At 41.9% G+C, this 25,298-nt stretch overlaps 1 protein-coding gene across 2 annotated transcripts in view; it reads right to left on the reverse strand.

Moving 5' to 3' along the window:
* GALNT14 (polypeptide N-acetylgalactosaminyltransferase 14) overlaps positions 1-25,298 on the reverse strand; it is a 366,983-nt gene that overhangs the window by 209,719 nt on the left and 131,966 nt on the right. Inside the window, exons 1-2 of one of the 2 annotated variants that reach the window (XM_061624998.1) lie at positions 7,917-7,958; positions 4,477-4,530 (exon numbers count right to left, since the gene is read on the reverse strand). The exons of the other annotated variant lie outside the window; for it this stretch is intronic. Coding sequence (XP_061480982.1) covers positions 4,477-4,530; positions 7,917-7,919 — 57 coding nt within the window. The 5' untranslated portion in view covers positions 7,920-7,958. Of the gene's footprint in view, positions 1-4,476; positions 4,531-7,916; positions 7,959-25,298 lie in introns of those variants that run through there. 2 annotated transcript variants of the gene reach the window in all.

Consider the following 25,298-nt stretch of genomic DNA (forward strand, 5'->3'; position numbering starts at 1 on the left):
AGAAAAGTATTCCAACCTTCCGCCGGCCCTTTTGGGCATGCTAGTACAGCACAATCAGTGCATCAGTGGTGGCTTCGATGCCATTGGGGCAGTGAATCTACTCCAGGTTTCAAGGAACTGTCCAAGGTGCTTACTTTAGCATCTTTATCCTTTCATCATTTATACTGGATCAGTTCTTTTTGTCTCTGTTATCTTAAACCAGAACTGTCACTAGAAGCTAAAATGATGAAACTGAGGTTATCATACTTTGGACACATCATGAGAAGACATGATTCACTAGAAAACACAACAATGCTGGGAAAAACAGAAGGGAGTAGAAAAAGAAGAAGGCCAAACAAGAGATGGATTGATTCCATAAAGGAAGCCACAGACCTGAACTTACAAGATCTGAACAGGGTGGTTCATGACAGATGCTCTTGGAGGTTGTTGATTCATAGGGTCGCCATAAGTTGTAATCGACTTGAAGGCACATAACAACAACAAAAATCATTTTATGCTCATAACGATGTTGGATGTTTTAAGTTTAATAGTTGTAATCCCTGGGGTGTCTCAAAGACACTGAATGAATAAGGCAGATACACACTCAGAACAGCTCTTCCTCTCTTTCTTGCCAGATGATTGCTTCTTGCCATTTTTCTGTTTGGATATTTCATTTACAGAGCAATCCTAACCACTGATCCACACTGCTGGGGGAGTTAGGATGAACCAGAAGTGTCCCTTTGTTGGGCTCTGCCAGAAGGAGGGCTCCATCGCCGCAGAGGTCCCCATCGCTGAAAGCATGGCACTCATGCTACTACCTGAAGTGTTCCTGTAAAGGGGCCTGGAGAGGTGAAGCAGAGCTAGTGGTGGATCTTCTGGATTTGAAACCGGTCCATCTCCTGAAGGTGGCTCAATCTGGAGCCCTGTGCTATGCTAGTCTGGAACTGGCAGAACAAAACAGAAAATGATGAATCCACTACTCCATGCCCCATTCCCTGCTCCAGTTAGAATTGCTCTCTTAAACTTAATATGGATTAAATTGAATGTTGCAAACAGCCCAACCAAGAATTAAGTACACATTCACTAATCAGCAAAAAAAAACCCTTGCGGTTTCAGAACATACCTACAGCCAACAGATATTGTTGCTGTACTTCACATATTCACAGAAACAGAAGAAAAAGACAATAATCCACCGCAGGAAATTTCACTAAAATTGCAAAGTAAATCAAACATATTTAAAGTGACTATCTGAACTACATAAGCTGTCTTATTATTGTTGCTTCCTCCCTGCTAAAACAAGATCAGAACAGCACGTCTTGTTTCTGTTATTTGGGCTGATTACAAATGTTTCCACCACTCATCATATGCTCAGATGCACACACTACCAAACTCTTTCAAGCTACACGGGAAGTGGATTGGACTGTGAAAGATCAGAGCCAATTGTGTTTGCATTTTTACAAATTTGTAGGGCAGTATAAAATCTCAGAGAGGAGGTCAGGTCTCCTGCTCCCCTGGTGCATTCACTAGAGCTGTCCAATTTTCCTGCTTGTTAAAGTTTGATAGAAATATCTGTTGGCTATAGGTAAGTTCTTAAATCACAAGTGTTTTTTGCCTGTTACTGAATTTCTCTGCTTTTTAAACTGGGAGGTAAGGAATGGGATCCTGTGCAAGTTGTTGAGAAAGGATTGATCATTTGCATGCTTATGGAGTTCAATGGGGTTTATGCCCATGCAATTATACTTAGGATAGGTGAAACTGAACATTTGGGGGAGGAAGAGAGAGAGGGCTGGAGTGGGGAGGGGAGAATGAGCACTGGAGAGGGGGATAGGAGGAGGAAGGGAGAGGAGGGGGAAGGGGAGTAGGGGAGGGGAAGGGGAAGGGAAGGAAAAGAGAGGGAGGAGGGGAAAGGCAGGTTTGATCATTTGCATGCTTATTGAGTTCAATGGGATTCCTGTGCAATAATGCTGAGGATAGGTGAAACAGACCTGGGGGAAGGGAAGGGAGGGGGCAGAAGATTGGGTAGGTCGCCACTGGGCAGAGGGAAAGTCATTTTCTTTTCCAAAAGGAAAATGAAATCATAGTCTTCCACCCAAATTTGAACCAAAGCTATCCCTGGCCACATCCACACTAGACATTTATTATTCCCAGACATTTATTCCACTTTAAACAGTCATGGCTTCCCCCAAAGAATCCTGGGAAGTGTAGTTTGTGAAGGGTTAGGAGAGTTGTTAGGAGATGTCTTATTCCTCTCACAGAGCTATAAAAATCAGAATTCTCTGGTAAGAAGGACTGACTGTTAAACCACTCTGACTACTGGAGCTCTGTCAGGGAAATCAGTTTTGTAAGGTTGTGTTTTGAAATGAGCTTATGGGAAGGATCAGAATGGCATGGGGGGTATTTTCAATTTAACATGGCGGAATGTGAAAAATCCATGCTGGCTATAGTATATAGCCACTCATGTGGCTGTGTAATTTATTTATTTATTTATTTTACTTATCAGTCACAAAAAGGTCTCAAAGCCACTTCACAAAATAAATACAATGCATAAAAAACAATTTAATACCACAAAATCCATAAGCACACATCATTCCTATTGATTTCCAAGTAAGAATTAGGCACATGCTTAAATTTACTGACATCAACATGGGGATGGGTAAGAAATTCAATTCAGTTTGCATTTCGAGCCAAATCTATCACATTCACACTTTCCGAAACAATATGAGAACTGAAATACAGCCATCCTTCAAAATTCACACTTATTCAAATTTTGCATGCAGTTCACTGACTAATGTTTACAAAAATGCATACGCTAGGGGAAAGTATGCATAAAAATGAATATACGAGTGAAAATCGCATACAAAAATGCATTATACATTGAGAGACTGTTTGCAAAAATGTGTACATTAGTCCAAACTGCCTACAAAAATGTATTAGGAGAAATTTGCACTAAAATACTGGAGAATGAGGATCTTTTAAAAAAAACACAAATTACTGCAGAAATGTGAAGAACTGACTTTAAGACTGGAAAAATGAGAGTCTGAGAGAACCGAAACTGACGGATCTTTCTGTCCCTACACCAGAAAGACATGCAAGTGTTTAAACTTTTGCTGGATGGCTTTTTTTTAAACCATCCTGAAACTTGTATTTCCTCACAACTGAGATAATCCCCTCCCCCACTCCCCTGTACATATGACCAGTTTTGCAGACTCAGTGTTAGGTAAACTACGTGTCAGGAAGTCTCCAGGTCAAATCACCCTCTGCTATGAAGCCACTAGGCAGTCTTGGGCTCCCTCACTCTCAGTCCTCCCATCTGCAATGCAGGGGATAACAATACTTTACCCTACAAGATTGTCCTAAGGCAGTGGTCCCCAAACCTTCCCCCCCATGGACCACTTGAAAATTGCAGAGGCTCTTGGTAGACCACTCAATGATTTGACTCTGTTGTACCATTGTTATGTGCTGTGCTAGGTGCTGTATGATTTTAATTGTATTTCTTCAGAGATGCCACAGATCACCTGAATGAAGCTGTTGGACCACTGGTGGTCTGTGGACCACAGTTTGGGTATCCCTGCTGTAAGTATTATGGGCAGCTATACAGTGCACATGAAGCACTTAGAACTTTTGAAAGAACTGTACAGCACAGAATTATTTTATGCCTCTCTTTCTTAACAAATCAACACAACTGATAGATCATGCATTGCCCCCCCCCTTTAATATTGCAAAAATCCACCTATTTTGTTGTACTTGCAGTGCTAGGATACTATGGAAAGCTTTAATTGTGTCTCATTTGGATTAGTAATGTTATGTTTTCCCGTCTTTTTCTCTCCCACCTTAAGCCTTTAATTTCTGTTCAGAATTGTGCTGGCTTGCCATTATCTTGTGAATCCCATTTAAATGTTTACTTTTAAAACCTTGAATGCTCTGTCCCTTGTGCATTTGCCATCTGTGATTTTTTTTTTATAGTGCAGCTCACATTCTTCTTTATCATCTTCTTGTTAGGCCTTTGATTTCCTCCTGTTTCTCTCCTACATCCCTTTTTTCAGTTTGTCCATATGTTTGGAAAGCTCATCCCTCTGATAACCAATGTGCTGTTTCATCTTCTCATAAGAAGAGCCCTGCTGGGTCAGACCAAAGGCCCATCTAGTCCAGCATCCTTTTCTCACAGTGGCCAACCAGATGATCATGAGAAGCTCGCAAGTAGGACCTGAGCACAACAGCACTTTCCCTCCACTTGTGCTCTGCAGTAACTGGTATCCTTTTGAAAGGCTCCTTACAATGTTTTTTTTTGTTTTTTTCTCTTTAGCTTTTTTCTCTTCTTTGTTTTAAATCTAGTTTGAAATGAGGTAAAGAAAGACTAGCCACCTAGATTAGATTGCCAAATTTCTAAGGAGAGACACCTAGCAATAACGGGAGACATGCATTGCTCTGATGATATACCGGTATATTAGAAGTCACATTCTGCTAAGAATGAAAAGTATAATAAAATTCGTGCCTTGCCTTGCTGACAGTTTTCTCTTCCAGAAGGTGGAGATCAGCTATCCTGGACCTGATCTTCATGAACAAAGATTTAAAGAGGATTAGACAATTACATGGAGAATAAGGCTACAAATGGCTACTAGCCATAATGGCTATGTCTTGCTTCCACTGTTGGAAGCAATATGCTTCTAAATGCCAGTTGCTGGAAACTGCAGGAGAATGCTCTTGCGCTCAGGTCCTATTTGGGTACTGTGAGAATAGGATGGACTAGATGGACCACTGGCCCAATCCAGCAAGCTCTTCTTATGTTCTTAACAAGGATGAATTGGTTGATGAGGTAGAAGTAATTGGGACATAACAACAGAGCCCTGCTGGATCAGACCAAAGACCCATCTAGTCCAGCATCCCATTGGAATTCTGGGCAAATGGTTTGCAGGACTACTTAGCACCTCTACTGCTTCACCATCATGGGCAAGTAGTTGCCCACCCACAAATCATCCAGAGGTGGTGCCTGCAACTGCCAGGAAGCCCAGCAAGGACAATCTACCTGAGCCCGATCTGCAGCTTGATTGCAAACCTTTATTGCCAGCAATTCTGCAAAAGTCAAGAAAGCTCTAACTTACTCTCATATCCCAAGGCATGTTTGCAGCTGCTGGCAACTGGAGAAATAATCTTTTGACTTGTAGATGGAGCACATTTCACAGGGAGAAAAAATGTGGGGCCTCACAGTGTCATTTTTACTCATTCCTTCATTGCTTATACCTTCCCTAGCTGCCCAAGCCAGAGCCACCGCTGAAAAGAATCCTTGCATTTTGAACAACAGCTGAGGATTTGAGGATATAAAGTATGACACGATGCTCTGAAAACCATTCATTCTTAAGACCACTCCAGCCCATCAGGCTATGTTCAAGCAGAAGGATATATGTAACGTGTTTGCAAGCTTTTGGTAGGAGTCCAATATATCGTGTAATCAATAGAGTTGATGGTGTGTTTTTTAAGGCATCTTGTAAAACATGATTTATCAATGCAGTAAAAGATCAGGAGAAGCTGCATCCAGTGAATCCTAGAATCACTTAAGGTTCTGAGATTTATAAGGATTGAAGACAGTCCCCAGAATCCTTTCGTTTTTCAGACTGTCAAAACAAAACAAAATATTTCTTTTACAATGTGCATGGCCCAGACAAAGTTAAGCACAATAACACTTCTATTTATTTCAGTGGCAAAGTCAGACATGGGCTTAGCCCCTATCCATTAAAATAAATATGGCTTAAAAGTGCTTAAGTTTGGCTGTATTGTACCCAATGTTTGGTCATAAATATTTACCTACCTACTTTTTATGTTGTTGTTTACTTTGCATTTTATTGCTGTTAACTGTCATGAGCATCATTTGGTGGAAATGTGGGGTACAAATGTAATGATTAAATAAATAAAATTGCATGGGAACAGGAACATTTCCATATGATATGTCATTTGAAAGACCAAAATACAAGTAAAACAGTATCATCTTAAGTTAAACTATTATTCATTATTTTTATTATGCTTATTTGGAGGAAATTGCGTTGAAGCAAATGTGGCTTAGTGCTGGGTTAACATGCATTAAATTAAATTAGCCCATAAGGAGAACAGCATTTGGAGCAGAGGGCACCAATGTGGTGTCCATGGACACCAGTGTGCCTGCCAGAACCTCATATGGTGCCAACGAAAGGTTTCAGTAAATATTTCCTCAAAAATCTATTACACACAAGAGATGATTTGCTCTTCCCACTCAGATATTGTTTGCCTTGGGTCAGCCTCTCCTACACTGAACATGCACCCTTAAACATGGCCACATTTCAGTGAATGCCAGGATTGGATGCCCACCGTCCCATTGCTTCTGAACAGAGGAGAGAGATGCAAAGAGCTTCTCTCTGAGAGCTAGCATTGCAGTGGATAATGTAAGGAACCTTTCTCCCTACTGATGTGGTGGTTGATGGAGAGCATGCCCATTCCATTTTGTGGTCCTGTCGCTTTTCTATTTGTTTAGATGTGGCAGCCATTATGCCATATACCCCACAGCAGCCATTTTATGTTACACCATGCTTTTACAGTAGCCATTTTGTTATGTCGTGCCTCCACAGCAGTCATTTTGCGACTTGCACCCAGTACACTCTCTCAAAATTCCCAAATGTAACTCATTGGCCCAAAAAGGTTGCTGATCCCTGATTTAGCATAAAATCCTGATCTGCCATTATCCTATTTTCAAAGACATGGATTCAGAGCTGTACTTCTGCAAGCCGAAGGCTTGTTCTTTTTCTGAGTTGGCACAAGATCTTTGTATGAGAAAAGAGAACTGAAATATAGAGGTCTGTTTCCATTTGTGCAAGGCATTGCACATTGTGCACAACTCAGGATGTGTGCTAACACCAGGCTTGTTAGCTCTTGCACAACATTTCACAGAACAGCATCTGCTAGAATTTCTTCCACTGGCCCATTTCTGGATCAAGTGTATGTGGTTAAGTGCATTTTTTTAACATCTGAATGGCCAGATACTAAAACAACTTTCTGCACTCACCAAACTAGCATTTCTGGGAGATATTTTCTAGTCTAGCCTCTCAGTGGCATGATCATTACACAAACACGCATCCACATTCAGACATGTGACTCCTCCCTATCGGCTGTCTCAGTGGCACATTCCAAGAAAAACTGCAGTGTCAGCATGTGACTCTCCTGATTGTGCGTTTCAGCTAATTACTTGTCCCCTCAAGGTAACATGTGAGTTAATCGCTAAGGCATCTTGCTTTGGAACAGAAGAACTTGCCTCAGTGATGAGTTGGTCGAAATGACTTTGAGCTCATTCTCTAGCCCTACATTTTTACGACTGGCTTGTACAAGTACATGTCATTCAAGCCAACTGACAGCTTACCTTTTCCTTGATTTCTGATAAGGGAGAGGAAGGAACATGACAAACTGAAGTAGGGAAACCCCTTTGCTCATCCGGGGCAGCACATCAGTTATGGATTATTTGATAAAATCTTCATTATAACATTTCCACCATATATTATCTCTCCTTCCTCTCAAGTACATTTCTATCTGGGGACTTATTTAACTGATGTGCAGAAATCTAAATTTAATTTATTATGATCTAACTCACTTTAAGTTCCAAATTAGCATGCACCCGAGAAGGATCAAGTCAATACCCTACTTGCCTTCCTATTTATCTTCCACACAGCTCCTCTCTCTGCATCTCATATTCATTTTCTCTCGTGTACTGGTAATAAATTTATTTTTTTCCCCTCAGAAATTAGGCCATTTTTCTTTCAATGCTGCAGCTTAATGACCAGTATTAATTATATAAAACAGTGAGTTAATAAAGTATTTGAGAGACTGAGAGCTGTTCCAGAGGGGGGGGGGAGGAAGAATCTTTACCCATTCTATGGGGGGAAATAGTTAATCAGCTCCGCCAGCTTTTAAAAGAGCTTTACCATAACTCTCTCCTCATCCTGCAAGTCCAGACTTTAGGTACCATGAGTAGGAATTTAGTTAAATTTGTCCTAGTCTAATTGAAACCAACGGTTTTAGCCTTTTGTTCTATGTTTGTGCCCTTATCCTGAAGCTACAGCATACACACAGGAACTTGACATATTGAGTTAGGGATGTGAATTAGCCCCAGCTGTGGGCTGCTTCAAACTGTAAGGATCAGTACCATGGAATCAAGGAGGAAGATTCAAAGGTTTACTCTCAAGGAGATGTTTATTGAGTAATTTAGCGAGCACACCAGCATACCCAATAAATGGAACAGGCTGCAAGGTTCCCACATGGGCACCTGCAGTCTGTATGCTGAGCTGGGCCACAACAGGCTTGCCTACCCAGTGGAACAGACCCAAGGTCTCTCACATAGAGGCGTTAAGGTCTGCACCCTGAGCTCACGGCACAGGCACCTTTTATAGAGAAAATCTTGGCAAGGCATACACAATGACGGAATGCATCATTAGCTATATCTAACATCAAATCGGCACATCTTGACAGGGTACATCATTAATCAGACTAGGCATCAAAGCTGCCCTATGCCTAATAGACAATGGCTACTATCTCACTATCTTTGAAGTATCCCCGTCCCTTGATCTGGGGTGTCAAGGCACCTGATGGATCACCCTATTTACGTGAGAGGACACTAGTCTGGTGCCAAAGCACATCTTGACCTCTCTATGCTACTCTTTCCATGGCACGTGCCCTACTGTTAATCAGCATGTGAAGCCCATCCTTGGCACATGTAGCTCATTAGAGCTAACTGGATCAGTGCCAAGGCTACTGTACATCAAACGGTCCTTTCCCTCCCTACCAGCCTCCTATCACATGTGCTACCGGTTCTCAGCACATGCAGCTCGTTAGTGGCTATCTAGATGAGCTTCAAAGAGGTGTCCTTGAGGCTACATCTAGCCTCCTCATAGATAAGGCCCAGCTGAGGGACATTGACTGTTCTGCAACCTCATCTTCTAACAAACTAGTTCTCTGGCAGGTGTCCAAGCTACAGAAGACAACATTATGAGCTTAACTATTAAATCTTACCCTCCTAAAGGCACTTATACATATAAAAGCAATAAGGCAGCCTTGCATAATGGTTATAGCAATCACATACATGCCCCAGGGTATACAGGATGGGAAACCTGTGGCCCTCCAGATGCCATTGGACTACAAATCCTATCCTCCCTAGCTATTGGCCATGCTAGCTGGGGCCGACGGGAGTTGAAACCACATATCATCTGAATGGCCATTGGTTCCCCATCTCTATGCTAACCACGTGAACAACTGCAATCAAGAGTTGCTCCCATTTTCTTTCAAAAGAATGGGGGACCCTTGCTTGAGCATAGCTCCATGTGAAGAACTCAGCCCAGCAGAGCTTTGAACAGTGGCTCTGATCTGACTGTGAGGCTCCTAGTTAATCCCACAGCTAAAATATACTTACAGGAATAATATAGAAGTCTGAGTAAAATGCCTTTTAAAAACAATTCACATATCTGTGTATTCGTTCAATGGCCAAAATGTTGAACCATTCTGAACTTTAAAGATTTGAGACATCCAAATATATAAGGATGGAACTGCTTACAAATTGGTTCCTGGACAATCCTTTGGGAAACAGTAGCATTTTAAAACACTAAAAATAGAAATGTTCCAGAATAACACTGTGGTTAACAGTGATATCGTAGTACACCCATCATCTCCCTCCAAGTTTTACCACAGAAGATTCACTGCATACATCTAGAGTCATTCCAGAAGAAACTGAGATATCTACAAAGAAGGACCCCCCTAACTGATGTGCATTCATCTTCTGGACAACAAGATTCTCTATGCAAACAAAAACAAAACAAAACAAAAGGAAAATGATGCACTTAATAAGCCAAATGTGATGAAAAACAGGTTTGGAGCTACTGCCACTAGTTTGAGATACAGGCCCTGCAGCTCAGATTTTGGATGCAGCCATAAAGAACACTCAGTAGCTGCCAACATAGGAGGCTAAATGTTGCTCTTCACCTGCCAGCCACCCATTCAGAGCTGTCTTAAGCCTTGAGGCTTCCTTGCAATGTTTATTATAGCAAGTAGACATAGGAGAAGCAAAGCTCAGCCTCCTTTCTTGTTTGTTCTCTCCGTTTTCCATCACATATCAACCTTCTTGAAAGAAAACAGCCTTAGAGTCCACCCTGGGGTGACTGCTCATTGCAGAATGTACATGGAAGTAGACCTACAATGTAGAGCTTCTAATTTTTTGTCATCTCAACAGTAGTAAGCTGTTGCCAAATTTCAGCTATTTTCCATTTACAATTTTTGTTCTGTAAATAAAAAACACCTGGGACAAAAGCACATCTCGTAAGATACATTTTATTTTTGCCTTTTGGGTGCTTTTTTGTTTCAGCTAATGTTAACCTATTGTGGTAAACAAAAGAAAAGAAAATGTCCCATGCCAATGTCCAATTGACCTTGGAAGATGGCTAACATGAGGGCAACTAATAATCTGAGTGAGAAAGTAAGACATTTCCAGTCCACTTCTGTGTCACAGCCAAGATGAGGAAAACCCACATCCCCTTTCCAGCAACAGACTAGTTCCATCACAATGAAACTTACACCACTCATAACTATATAAATGCCACATCACACCATACATTTATTTAACTATTATTCCACTTTAAACAGTCATGGCTATACCCAAGGAATCCTGGGAGGTGTAGTTTGTGAAGGGTATTGAATGTTATTAGCAGACCCCTGTTCCCCTCACAGAGCTACAATTCCCAGACTTCTCTGGGAAGAGGAGCTGACTGTTAAACCACTTTGAGAATTGTAGTTCTGTGAAAACAGGAGTCTCCTAACTCTCACCACCTTTCACAAACTACACTTTCCAGGACTGTCTGAGGGAAGCCATTACTGTTTAAAGTGGAATAATAGTGGAATAAATGCATAATGTAAATGTGACCAAAGAAAGGCACATGGTTTTCATGTTCCTATAGTTTCTCTTTTTAAAAAAATGTTACCTTGCAAGCATTTTGCTTTTGCACAGTACCTCCTTATAAATAAGCATTGTTTGCATTTTCCACCTTGGTCATGAAAACTATCAAGAATCATATATGTATGGCAGGACACCAGAGAAGAGTTATCTCAGGACATATACATACTGAGCAGACCACAAAAAGCTCTATGCAGGGAGAATGAAAGGCAATATTCAGTCAGGCAATGTTATGCTACACTGCACCTACCCATTCCCAGATGTTGTCAGCAGAGACAACACATGCCAGATACCTATTAAATGTGACTCAAATTGGCAGTAAAGCCCCACACAGGCAAGGCCTTAGACAAGAAACTACAAAGCTCTCTTATCTTCTTTTATAAATAAGCAAATACGACAGCTCAAAATCTCTTTCCCAGTACCATCCTGTCTTGTATGTTAAAGGGCCAATGTTCACAATACATTATTTTTGTGCATGAGAACAGACTCAACTCTGGAAATGTAATGTGTAAATTCAGCAATTATATATAGAAGATAGTGGCAATTTCCTTGATTGTCAGCAATACATCTGGATGAAGTCACTTGCCCAGAGTATTCAGAGACTGGATGGAGCTACTTGGAGGCAATAGAGGGTCCATGCTAGAGCCAGTGAAGATCCAATAATAAAGGCAAAAACTTGGAGTCAAATGGATGCAAGATGGACTTTAGATAGCTCCAAGGTAAATAATTTGTTCCAATAACCACTGCAGCATAAATGAGCCCGATATAGTAGAGTAGGGCCTGACGATTTCATCAGCTGAATGTTCTACCAGTTGGCACTTCAGACAAGGAAGAATGGACTCGACTGAGTGACTGGAAGAGTGGCTTCTTGGAAATGTCTTGAGCTGTCAGTTCAGGTGGCTGGGGCTGCTGGTACCTGATTCTTTGTCTGATGGGGTCTTCAGAAATCCTTTATCTGCTCATCTCCAGATGGGGCTTTAGGTCCCCTGGCTGCACACAAGCAATCTAGCCCCACATCTTCCATCTCAAGTCTAGGGTCATCCCCCCATCACCATTTTTGTCTAGGGAACTAGTTGCAGTGATTACAGCATGAAGAAAAAGAGCAGCAAAGAAGAAACAAGTTTCTGGGCTGAGTTTATAAGATGAAATCTCAAAGGCACACACAGAAGCTTTCCAAAGTAAAAATGTTCCCATGTATGACCAAAAAGCAGAGATGTTCCTTGATTCTGAATCACACTAATGTGCATGGGTGCACATTAGGCCATACAAATTTACAGGCAATGGGGAAAAATTGAAATAACTGTTATGTTAGATCTAGACCAGTCAAATTGTCTGTCAAAACTTCAACTGAAAGGGACAGTTTCAGTTCATCTGAGGACAAAGGGACGTTATATTTGTTTTCTTCAATGAAAAATTCAGCAAAGAAATACGCAATTGGAATGCTTAGCACAAGCAGCAGCAACATAAATACCCAACCAAAGGGATATCTCAAACTGTACAGAATTATGCAGCTATCATCTGAGAAAGTAAGTTAACAGGCTGTGAAATAACACACCTGAGTCCCTGAGGAATCAATTAGACAGGACCTCTTAGGGACAACAAAGAAGTTTAAAGGAAAAGACTTCATTAATTCACAACAGAAGCTAAGTTGTTCTATCAGAGATTAATTTGGTGGACTAAGTCCAGTTCCCTTCTCTCTGACCCCTTTTCCCTGTCTGTTAATTATTACTCAAGGCATGTTATCTTTACAGGGAGAGAGGTACCTGGAGATATGAAAAGATGCTGCCTAATTTTTACCCCCTGTGTATCAAGGCAGGAAGCTTAACACTTTTCAAAATAAACTCTCCCTTATTACACAAGATATTTGACATCTTTCCGGAGCTGAGAGCACACTCAGGTAACAGCTGCCTCCTCCTTTACCAGCTCACTATGTAGCTTCCTTGGAAACACCTGTGGCTTAAAATAAAAACAAGGAAAGGGAAGGCAAGTCTCTTACTGTGACAGCACATTAAAAATTGAAACTCTCTAAGCTCGGAGACATACTTCTGTGTCTGCCTCTTAAATCAAGGCTCAGAAAAAGGGGGGGAAAGGAGTTGAGGGGAGAGCAGGTCATTAGCAGTAAAGACTACAATTTTCCAGCAATTGTTAATGCTTTGTTTATGTGGATTTCTATGAATATGACATTTTAATGGCACAATAATTGTGTGATTACAGTGCAACAAGGATTGCTACAGCAAGAAAGGAGCAGCTCAGACCGACGCCTGCTGTTTGTTCTTCAGTTTTTCCTGAAGGCTACAGCCAGATAACCACAGGATTTCCATTCAGGAGTGTCAAACCAAGAATATCCACACTGATGAGCACTCACTTTCACGTCACATCACAATGATGGCATAAACTTGTTTAGTAACAGGTGCTACAGGCAGTAGGTCAAGTCCCTTTTTCTTCCTCATATACATTATAATAGGCCAAGGAACCAAAGACAACAATGAAGCTGTTATTCACAGGATGTGCACTCTCTTCTTGTGTCACTGAGGGTTTCTCTACACCTTACTAGTTTTGTGTCTGGTCTGGATTTATGCTAGGCCAAATATCCCCCCTCCCATTTTTATGGGGCCATTTGCCCCCCTTACCTTAAGGAGGTAGGTTTGCAGCTTGGTGGTACTGCTTGATCCATCTTTGTCATAGAGGCCCAAGTGACCTCTATGGTGAGGAGGGCTTTCTGCCAACTCTGGCTAGCTACAACCATTCATGGACCAGGATAGCCTGACCACAGTGGTCCACACATTAGTCACCGCAAGACTCCAATACTGTAACATGCTTTATGTAGGCTGCCCTTGCACCTGGTCCAGAAGATGCTGGATGCAGCAGCCAGACTGCTCACAGGAGTTACCAATTTGCTATCAGGCCAGGTTCAAGGTACTTCTGCTAATTCACAAAGCTCTAAACAACCTGGGCCCAAAGTACCTTAAGGGTTCCGTTTGGTGGTTCCACATTTGGGAAGTTTGGCTGGCCTTTACCAGGGCTGAGTCTTTAGTGTGGCAGGTCCTGCCCCATACAACCCCATCCCAACAGACGTTCGGCAGGAGCCATCCCTGCTTACTTTTAGATGTATTAAGACAAGCTTTCCAAACCTGACACTCTTTGCCAACCAGCTTTACAGATGGGTTTGTCATTTTAAACTTGTTTTTACGTTGGTTTTTAGGCTGTATACTGACTTGTAATATTTCATATGAAAGTGGATCTCATAAATATTTAAATAAATAAATAAAATTCCAAGTGACTGAGGGTTTTCTCCTCCCCTCCACTTTTTTTTTATTTAAAAAAAAAACCTTTCCTTTGTCTTTAGCAATAGCTTGCCTACCTACAGCAGCCCAGTGGCCTCCCTGTAACACAATGCCTCACTGCAACATCAAAATGTAGCCTCATTCCAGGGCACTCTGGGGGGCTGAGGGAACTGCCCCCATCGGTTGCCCATGAGGGTAATGATCTCCCCACCATAAGGGAATAGAGGTTCAACAACCTGGATGGAAGAAGGCGTTGAAACAGTGAATATTGTTCTTATGGAGTCTTCAGTTATAACTATAAAAGCCTGGATTGAAGCAACATTGGTTCCAGGTAGACATGCTATTTTTTTCTAAAATGAGAAAAGAAGACCCAGCTGGATCAGGCCAGTGGCCCATCTGTCCCAGAATCCTGTTCTCATAATGACCAACGACAGACCCGTTCAAGTGTTGAGATCAGCAGAGGGGGCCATCTTGGTAGTTCCACAACCCTCAGAAACCTGGGTGGTGGTGGCGGCCCAGGAGAGGGCATTCTCTGTGGTGGCCCCTAGGTTGTGGAACTCCCTCCCCACCAAGGTATGTCTGTTAACTTCATTGTACAGTTTCTGGTGAATGCTGAAGATGCACCACTTTACTCTCGCCTTTGACACCTGAGATGTATATATGAGTACCGGCACCTTATTTTTTTAAAAAGCATGGAGGTAACCCTATAAAGAGAACCAGTGTGATGCCGTGGTTAAGGTGTTTGACTATGACCTGGGAGACCAGGATTCGAATCCCCACACAGACATGAAGCTCACTGGGTGACCTTGGGCCAGTCACTGCCTCTCAGCCTCAGAGGAAGGCAATGGTAAACCACCTCTGAATACCGCTTATCATGAAAACCCTATTCATAGCGTCGACATAAGTCGGGATTGACTTGAAGGCAGTCCATTTCCATTTTTTAATCCCTAATAAATACGTTGTTTCCATTTTAAATCACTCCTGGCTGCAGTATTGTCACCAGGTTGAACTGAAATAAAATCTTGAAGAGAGTTTCATAAATTTTAAGAAACACTGGTCTAATGGGATCACCTAAGGGTCTGCATATGATTTTATGTTGCAGTGAAGAGAAAGGGGAACAACTATAGTAAAAATGTGCACATTCAGAATTCCAAGAGAAGGGATCAGAAAAGAAGATGCAACACTTTTCTTGGGCACTCCTGGCTGTGGTTGGAATGCCAGCTGCCTGCAAAACACACTGCCAGTCACTGGTAAAGAGTATTAAAATTCTACCTCTGCCAGAAAGATCCAGGAAAGCAAACTGCTTGTCTGTCTTTAGAGAAACTAATTACTAGGTAAAACAGAATGCAGCAAATTGTACATGTGCCACCCTAAAGCATTTTCTCTCATCCCCTCCTACAGATTCCTACATTACTCCCCCCTCCCCCCAAAAAATCCTCTTCAAAGGAAAAAGTGAGAAACTGCCCATCCCCCAGCAATTCATGCTCAAGCTTTCATCGTTCCATATTTCTAAGGGCTTGTCAGATGATTTAAAATTATATTTTCCCCTCTCTTTCTCTCTCCCTCTCACACAAACACACACCATATTTTCTCTTTCAATGTAACTGAAAGGTACCAGATTGATGTATATTTTACTCTTTTTTAAATGGGGGGAAACAGATTAAATATATATATATGGGTGGGTTCATGCTGCTAAACAATATAAGCTGCCACCAGTTGAAGAGGAGCTGGCACGACTCTTATCACACTCAAGTCGTCTTCCATAACTTCTTCGTCTCATGCTTTTCAACAAGGATATCTATTTTGTTAACTTCTTGAATGGCAGCTTCCACAATGCAGACATGTGACAAAATAAACAACCAATTCATTTCTTCTATTATGATGATGTATCCTCTAGAGGAAGCCACTTCAGTCATAGGTATGGTGGGAGGAGGCATTGATCCCCTGGTTGTATTCTGTTGCCAGTAAAGGAGCATTACTGCAATTCACCATTGTATTAGAGCTCCCAGAAGACAAACCTTATTTTCAACAAGGAGTGTCATGCCAGAAAGAAAAAATTCCTCTTGATTATGAGAAAGAGAGAGAGCAAAGAATAGGAAACAATAATATGTGGCATGTAAAATATGGAGAATGTAAAAACAATTCTCCACTAAAGGCCTACTTGGCAACTAGTTCTGCCGCTTTCAGAAGGGAGTGAGCCGTAGCAGACCAAGATTCTCCCTAAGACCCTCGGAAAATTGACTCCCTCCTCAGCTGGAAAATGTGGACCCTCAGGAGACTAGATTTAGGTCCAGTGACAAAAATTGCTGACCCCTATACTAAAGGAATCAGATCCATGTGTTTTTATCTCTAGGTCTGCTAGAAACTTGTCTTTAGAAAAGAAAGATAATGACTGGAGGGACAGCTGGTATCCCTTTTTTAATTCCTCACCATTTCTTACTTGAAACAATCACATAATTTCAACTGTGACACAGTTGTGATGATCAGTCAGGACCTAGAGGCTTTGTATATCTGAAATTTCAGATTGACAGCAGAAAGATTAATCTTAAAACATTCTGTAATCTAGAAAAGCAGCAGTTTACAGGACATTCACAATAGTCCAGTTCAGATATCGCATTACCAGTCCAACAAACCATGGTTTCCTGGATCAAGAATATGTGGTGAACCTACACACATCCTATTTTCTCTTCCCCTTATGTACCCAGCTTAATACAAGACCTCCTTTTGTCAAACCATAGTTGCCACTGATGACACCATTTTCAAACTAGGATTGAAAATAATGGTTTTATCCTGGTTTGAGATCCACATCTGAAGGAAGCATATAATCCTTAGTTGCACAGTTCAGGCATCATAGCAAACTGAGCCTGGCTGGTACAGCTGTAAGGATTCTGAAAGTATCTACATCCATTTTTCAACCATCTAGAGCAGACATGGAGACCTGAATCTGGCTGGGGGCCACCCACCTGTCAATCATCTGATCAAAGTGCACTCCACCTTCTTTTTCTGCCCTGGTTATACTCTCTGTGCCAAAAGCAACCCCTGCTTGTAGCAGGGATTTGCTGTAGTCAGAAACTCCTGAATGGAAGCTCCTGAGTCCAGCCAACCCCAGCAGGGCTTGCATTTGGCACTGAATTTAAATTGTATCAGGAATCAACTTCACTCAGGAGCTCCCAATTGAAATTGGAGAGTACAGCTGATCCCTGCCCTCTGATTCCTGCGTTTTGAATGTGCTCCACATTCTTCCTTTGAAGTGTGATCACTTGGAGTGTGTCACCTGAAGTGTGTCAGTGTTGGGCAAGAGGGCGGGGCTTGAGGAAAATAGCCTCAAGGGCTGAACTGGGATCCCTGGAAAGTCTAATTAGGCCTGGAGGCCACAGGTTCCCTATCTATGATCTAGAGCTCCCCATGAGGTCCAAAGTAATTAACTATGGTTTGCTTAAACAAGTTGATGATTCTGGCTTGCCATTAAACCACAGTTAAAACTAACCAGAGTTGCTCAAGTTTCAGCACTTAAGTTTAAAAATAGAAAGCAAGCATTTCCATTCTCCTCCTTGTGGCCACACTAGTTGAGGACAGCAGAAGATGGAGCACACAAGCCTGGGGCTTTCTGAGATTCAGTCACTTTGCACTAACCTATGGCTTATTGTTAAGCCTGAACTGAGTCACTGTAAGCAAAGTTTATTAGCATGCATACATGAACTGACAAAGGATGAACAGCTGTTATGACAAAGTGATATTACATCCTCTATGACATCTTCTCCTCCATATACAAAGTAAAAGCATAAAAGCAGAGCAGGACCATACATATTGGCCACTGCATGCCTCCCTGGCCTCACTCCTGATGTTCACACATTCAGGACACTGTCTGCGGAGAGGTGCCTATGTGTGCACAGTCACCTAGATGTTCCTTTGCAAATGCTCTGCTGAGTGCACGGATGCAGGGGTTGAGCCATCAGGAACAGTCCTCCTCCCCTCTCCATTTGTTTAGTATGTACTTGTCAAGAGAAGTGAAGGAGTAGACAAATATCCTAACAGATATCTCCATGCCCGTTTGTGTTTTGTCCAGGGCTAAAAAGTTAGTCTGCTCAAAAAAGAGGCAGGGAAGATGTCCAAAGAACAGCCTCTGCATTCCTTGAAATGTGATTATATGTCTTTATTCCTGTCCAGCAATCAAACTCACACAGAACAAGAAGCTTCCAGGCTCCCAAGTGCTTTCCTTTTTCAGTGACATACTATATCATGTCAGCTGTGCTAACAGAAACCAAATGTTGGCTCCTAAATTATGCTGGAAAAACCCAAGAGAGAAGGAGGGGAGTAAGCAGCTCAGTCAACCAACATATTGTCACAGGGAAGGAAGGAAGGCAGGCAAAGTCACTATATGGTCCTTCAGGAAGCCATCTGCATCTGAACCATGTACAAGAAGGCTACATATGCATCACCAAAAAGAGGATATAGATTTGCATAAAATCAGCATAAGCTAACATATCTATAGATGTAAATTTAGAAATCATTACAATAATTTAAATAGAAAGGGAATACATCTCATCATAATGGGGAAGCATGTGACCAGGTGACCTGTGTCCCTGCTCCGTCTATGATTCAGGTGCTGTTGATGGACAGCTACAAGGTCCCTTAGGGCTTTTCATCTTCAAATTGGACTTGGAGCCCTTCCAATAGAAGACTCAGAGACTGTCCTCTGACAGCCCATCAAAGAGACAACTTTCATCTATACAGCAAGACACTACCACCTAGTACAAGATGAAGGAAATGGTCCCATAGAGAACCTCAGAGTAAAGGCCAGAGATATACATGCATTTACACACCGTCCTTTGCTGAACTAGACATTTAAACAGCTCATCCGTTACTTACCCAACATGCTCAGGTTTGTACAAAGTTACATGCCCATTTGTTATATCTCTCTTATGTGCTTTTGTAATGTCCCCACAAAAGCACAGTCCATTCTACCTAGGTAACATCATTCCTAGTTGGTATGACTGAGGCATAGCAAAAGGCCCATAAACACCATATCAGCAAAGCAAGAGCATCATCAAGCCACCATGCACCCTGGCCATCTGGCATAGGCACTCTCTGGGGACTGAGGTATCCTGAGGTGTTTTACTGCCTTTACTGTCTGGGCAAGTGCCTACATTCTGTAATACAGATAGTCTGTTTGTGGGTTGTCTGTTTGTGCGTGGGTTCGCTTCCCCCACCGCAGTTCAGGAATACTGGAGGCAAGTGATAATCTTTCAACAATAATTGTAGCCAGGAGATTTATACAAATGAGATTTACATTTCTTCCACCACCCTGGCCTAGATTGTAGAGCTATTACCATCCAAGGCACTCGAGCCATTTGAAGGATCAATCAGCTTCAAACAGCACAGATCCTGCCCACCTTCTCTCCCCCCCAACCCCCCAATGCCAGGTTATGCATGAAATTAAGGAAGCAGCCAAACAGGCAGCTAGCTCAAGACTGTCAGCTTACTCCCACATGGACTCCATGGACAACAGGACACATAAATTATATGAGGGCTCTTTGTTCCCCACCCAAGGATTCAGCAGAGAGATATGATTACTATGCAAAGTGCCTGTCAATGTGTAAGTCCACACTGGGGTAGATGGGATACATTTGAGGGCACACAGCCAGCCCAAGACATTTTGCTACCTGAGGGAAAGGCAAGATGGTATTCCCCACCCCCACTGCCAACTGGACTTGCAGTTGAATCTTACATCAAAACAGGCAACAGGAAAGTGTGTACCACCACTCCCAAGGGAAGCAAGTTAGTTCAGAGGGCTGTGTGGCATGCACAGCTCTGTGGCCCAACAGAGGAGAACAGCCAGGAGCTAATGCCACTGCTTTCCACCACCTGGTACCTAAGGTGGTTGCCACACTTTGCTTGATGGTAGGGCCAGCCCTCAGAAGGCTTCCTCTCCCTGACAGAGTTCACCCTACCTTTCAACAGCTACAGCAGTAATGAACCTCAGACGGAACCTGCAAGGGCCTCTCCTCCATAAGGTCTCCATCAGCTGTGAAGCTACCTCCAATACCTAAATGGGAGTGAGGAGAATGAACAGATCCTTGCTGTGCCAGATAAGGCTGTCTTACAAGAGACATTGATGATATAAGTCCCCTGTCAGCTATGATGCTACCATAGGGAAAGCAAAAGAGGTCATGCCACTGTAGGGTGACACCACCACAGAGGAAACCCTTCTTTGAGTTCCACAGGAGGGGTAACCTAAAATGGGAAGGGTCTACAGCTCACTAATGATCTTGCTGTGGCAGAACTGCATTTGACAAGAGATCTTGAAGGAAAGAAAACTCATAGCTCTGGAAGGGCAATAGCTTGTTGGTAGAGCATCTGTTTTGTATGTAAAAGGTCTCAGGTTCAATCCCCAGCATCTTCTGGTAGGGGTGGAAAAGAATCCTGCCTGGAATCCTACAGAACTATTGCCAATAAGCGTAAACAATACTGAGCTAGATGGGCCAGACTAAGTATATTGCAACTTCCTGTGTTCCTACCAAAAGCTATATTAGCCTTTCTGGAGTATGCAAAAGCAAGTTCAAGCATTTGCTTTTCTTTATCATTCCTGTGGCTCATTTCAGTGTACAAAATATACAACGTGCCTTAGAATCTTTAGCTCATACATCCTTACAGTAAGCCAGCGTCCAGCTTTGAAGACATCTAGATAGCTATAATGAGGATCTCAAAGATCTGCAGGTTTGCAATCATTATAAAATATGTATGGAACAGGCTTCAAGTGTCACATTAAAAGGCCAGGGCCTTTACCAAGTCAGCTGACCTTCCGCTAGCAACTGGTTGACCCCGGCCCTTTAAAGCAGCCATTTCTACTGCACCATCTTGTCTGATTTTTAGAGTCTTCAAACAATAATGTACAACAGATCAACGTGGAAAAACACTTCTACTTACAAGATCATTTTATATAGTCAGGAGGGTTTCAAGCTGTTCACTTGCAGGAAGTTTGCTTAATCAGGGGTTAAGATGTTGAACTTCATAATGAACTTGCTTCCCGTTAACGGTCCACTTTCTACCTAAAGATTTATATTTAAAACATTCGGATGAGTTATCCTGCAAGTTTTGTGTAACAGTGGGAGGCTAATCTCCCTTGAGATTTATTATCACATTATCATTTATTTGTCATAATAAATCTCAAGGAAGATTAGCCTCCCACTGTTATACAAAACTTGCAAGACAACTCATCCCAATGCACACATATCAGGTCTGATTTTAGGGGGTGGGGGAAATAAGAGAAATGTTACTAGTCCTTGTTGCTATGGTCAAAAGCTTGAAGAATAATAAGAGTACAACTTCTAGTCTCTTCCCATAGCTCTTAGCCTGTTCGAGCGCCTTTTGGATGGTTAAGAAGAGCCTGCTAGATCAGGCCAGTGGCCATCTCACAGTGGCCAACCAGATGCCTCCTGCAGTCTCCAGCAACTGCTATTCAGAAGCATACCTCTGACAGTGGAGGTAGAACATAGCCATCAGGATTCGTAGCCTTATCCTCCATTAATTTATCTAATCCTCTTTTAAAGCCATCTGAGTTGGTGGCCATTGATGTCTCTTGTGGGAGCGAATTCCATAGTTTATGGAATGAAAAGTGCTTTCTTTTGTCTGTCCTGAATCTTTCAACATTCAGTTTCATTGGATGTCCTCTAATTCTAGTGTTATGAGAAGGGGGGGGGATTTTTCTCTATCAACTTTCTCCATGCCATGCATGATTTTGTATACTTCTATGAAGTCAGGGTTACATTGCTTTTGTGAAATCTAAAGAGCTTCAGCAATAGGTCAGATCCTAGGTTAGAAAATATTATCTTCTGGGCTCATTTATATCCTTTAATAGTACAGCACTTATTCTGTTTGAAGTCACCAGCAGCATCAGACTTGAGCCCATGCCTAGATGCTTTTCTGGGGAAGGGATTTATCTGGATTTTCTGCCATTGTCAGTGTTGGTCTCCAACTGATAGCTGAAGACTACATGAGAGAAACTCTACACAAAATACTTGACGTTGGCTTCCACTCTCACTTTATCATCTCCCTTCTGCTCTGATGGTTTGGCACTCCCCTAATGAGTCTAACTCCAGGCTACTGTTTCTCTATAGAGTGATTAGCCATTTAAACCTTATGGGAATTTTATTTATAATCTCCAACTTGGAGAACTGTGCAGGACTACATGTGGTGTCCATATACCAGCCTCAGGGTTGGCAAAGCAACAGTGAAGCAAATTAGCAGAGAAATCAAACTAACAGCAAGGCAATGGGTGCCAGAGATATCTCTAATGTTTCACCATATGGGAGAGTTGGCATCTCGGCTCAAGGAAGGTTGACGGTCTGACACAAGAACTGCACATCAGAAATCACTCCTGACCTTGACTTTGTAAAGGAGTAGAAAAAAAGCTTTTTTCAGAATGAAATATTAACGCCAACTCAAATTAAAGCAAATTAAACTACTAAGTCTGTTCTGTGTCACTGGGTCCTACAAAGAATGTGTACAGAAATAATATATAACCTAGAATTCAGAAATATATGTAACTGAAACATACATATATGAGTCCAGGAGGATGGAGAGGCAAAAAGAACCAAACCATTTGTTACTACTCCTATGCTTGGAAATAGTCATTCACCTGATTACCTATGGTGAGCCTCCAGGTGATCTGGAGCACCTTTCCAAACGTTGCTTCTTTTACTTTTATTTTAAACCACAAATTACTAACAGAAGTGGGCAGGTGAGATAGTAAAACAAATAAACAAACTGTGGGCTAGTAAAGTTTGTGGACTGTATCTCCAAGTTTTCACTGCTACTAGTACTACATATTAACTAAGCATACAAAGCAACTTGTGAACAATAATCCATCATCATCCACAATTTGTGCTATGACAGGAACAAGGATTATGTCCCAGGATTGCAAGCCAAGGGAACAGAAATGACCTAGAATCAAATAATTTAATAGTGCTGCTAGTATCCAGCAATTAGTGCTGCTGCTAGTATCACTGAGGTCACCAAGCATTCATTTAGCACCAACAGTATATCATGTGCTATACAGAAGTGGCACCATCCCTGAAGGTATTAAAATCTAGGTGCGGCATACAAGACAAAGGATGGGATTTGATAAAGGAACAGAAAGTCAGGAATAAGAGATGGTAAATGAACAGAAATATTCACATTTTATACAGTCATTGTCAGTGATTTGGTGCTAACTGCATCAAATGTGTTTCCTCTTGTTCAGTCTAACATCCAGAACCCTGGACATTGATGAGTCAATGTCCCAACTTACAATTTCCGAGGGTGTGCAATCAAATCCTATTGCCACAGCTTCTGTTTCCTTCCCAGAGTCTAGTCTGAAGGCACACGAAGACGTCACTTTGTTGAAGCAATGTAGGTCTGGGTCTGGTGGCTACAGTCTAGATAGGAGACCTTCTAGAACCACATATACGACACCTTGACACCATTAAATTAATTTAAATTAAACAAACATATAAATGGCCAATTGCCAAGAAAATCCAACAAGGTCACTTTTGACTTCAAAACAGGAAACTTCCCAAAAATGAGGGGATTGGTATAAAGGAAGTTGAAAGACAAAGTCCAGAGGGTCAAATCACTCAAAAACGTTTGGGAGTTGTTTAAAAACACAATAATAAAAGCTCAACTGGAGTGTATACCACAGATCAAGAAAAGTACCACCAGAGCCAAGAGGATGCCAGCATCGTTAATGAACAGAGTCAAGGAAGCTATTAGTGGCAAGAAGGCTTCCTTCAAAAAATGGAAGTCTTGTCAAAATGAGGAAGATAGAAAGGAACACAAACTCTTGCAAAATAAATGCAAGGAGACAATAAGGGATGCTAAAAATGAATTTGAGGACCACCTTGCTAAGAACATAAAAATCAACAAAAAATATTTAAACATATTCAAAGCAGGAGACTGTCTAGGAGGGCAACTGGACGCTGGGATGATAAAGAAGTCAAAGGTGTACTAAAGCAGGATAAGGAGACTGCAGAGAAGCTAAATGAATTTTTTTGCATCTGCCTTCACTTCTAGCATTTTCTAAGCAATCACCACTACCAGAATCAGCAAAGAGCACAGAACAGACAAGAGCAAGGTGATACATTACTTCAGCATCCCTCTCCCTGTCTGGAAGAGCCCAGATAAAGACATTCATTGTGATTAAAAGCTAGATATGTCAATCACAAAACAGCTCTCCATCCCTCCCCATCCTGCCATTTAGCTCATGACAAACTTGTGTAGAAATGTTTTCAACATACTGTCTGCAGTGTTCTTTCAAAGTCCAAATCTCTGAAGCATCTCAGATCACTTCAGAGGTCCCTGCCTTGGTTCAAGCACTTTGGAGAGATCTTACTCTGGCTCTGAAAAGCTCTGAATTTGTACAAAGGAGCCCATGATTAATCCAAATTGGCTGCACACCCCTATAGGGAATTACAAAGCAGACTTTAAGACCACACAGTCCATTTCCTGAACCATCATAACATCTTGCATTAAAGCAGGGATCGTGAAGCCTTTGGCATCCCAGGGGAGACTAAAAAAGGTTTCTCTGCCTTCGTTGAGCCAGAAGGGACTGTTCTAAACTGAGTTTGGCAGCAAGCTACTCTTTACATATCTTCTATCAGCACCTGCAGTAAACAATATATAGTATCTGAAACCCTCTCCAGTTTTATAAATATGCAAAGCTCCCAATGGCAATGTGAAGAAATGGAAGAAAAAAAACCCCAAGGGCTTATTGATGCTCCTGCAGCAAGGGCAGGAAAGCTTTAATTTTTTAATGGATAGCCAAGGCTAGCCATCAAACTGGGGGGATTTATATGCAATCTGGAGCAGGAGAAGCTGTGGCCCGAGAATGTAAAGATGACAAATTCTTTCCTTTGACAAAAGGCTGCATTTCATTTTCAGACTTTCCTCAAGGGGGAAAAGCAAGGCAGCACTAAGCTCACAATGGGCTAAACAGCAATCACTGCCACTTCAAGAGTCCCAATTTGCACAGGGTCAGTCCAAGGTCAAGATGTTATTTTCATATGCCTAGGATCAAAGCGCACAATATTCCTGTATCTTCTGGGCTGTGC

The sequence above is a fragment of the Rhineura floridana genome, chromosome 4, assembly GCF_030035675.1.
Source record: "Rhineura floridana isolate rRhiFlo1 chromosome 4, rRhiFlo1.hap2, whole genome shotgun sequence".
NCBI classification, from domain to species: domain Eukaryota; kingdom Metazoa; phylum Chordata; class Lepidosauria; order Squamata; family Rhineuridae; genus Rhineura; species Rhineura floridana.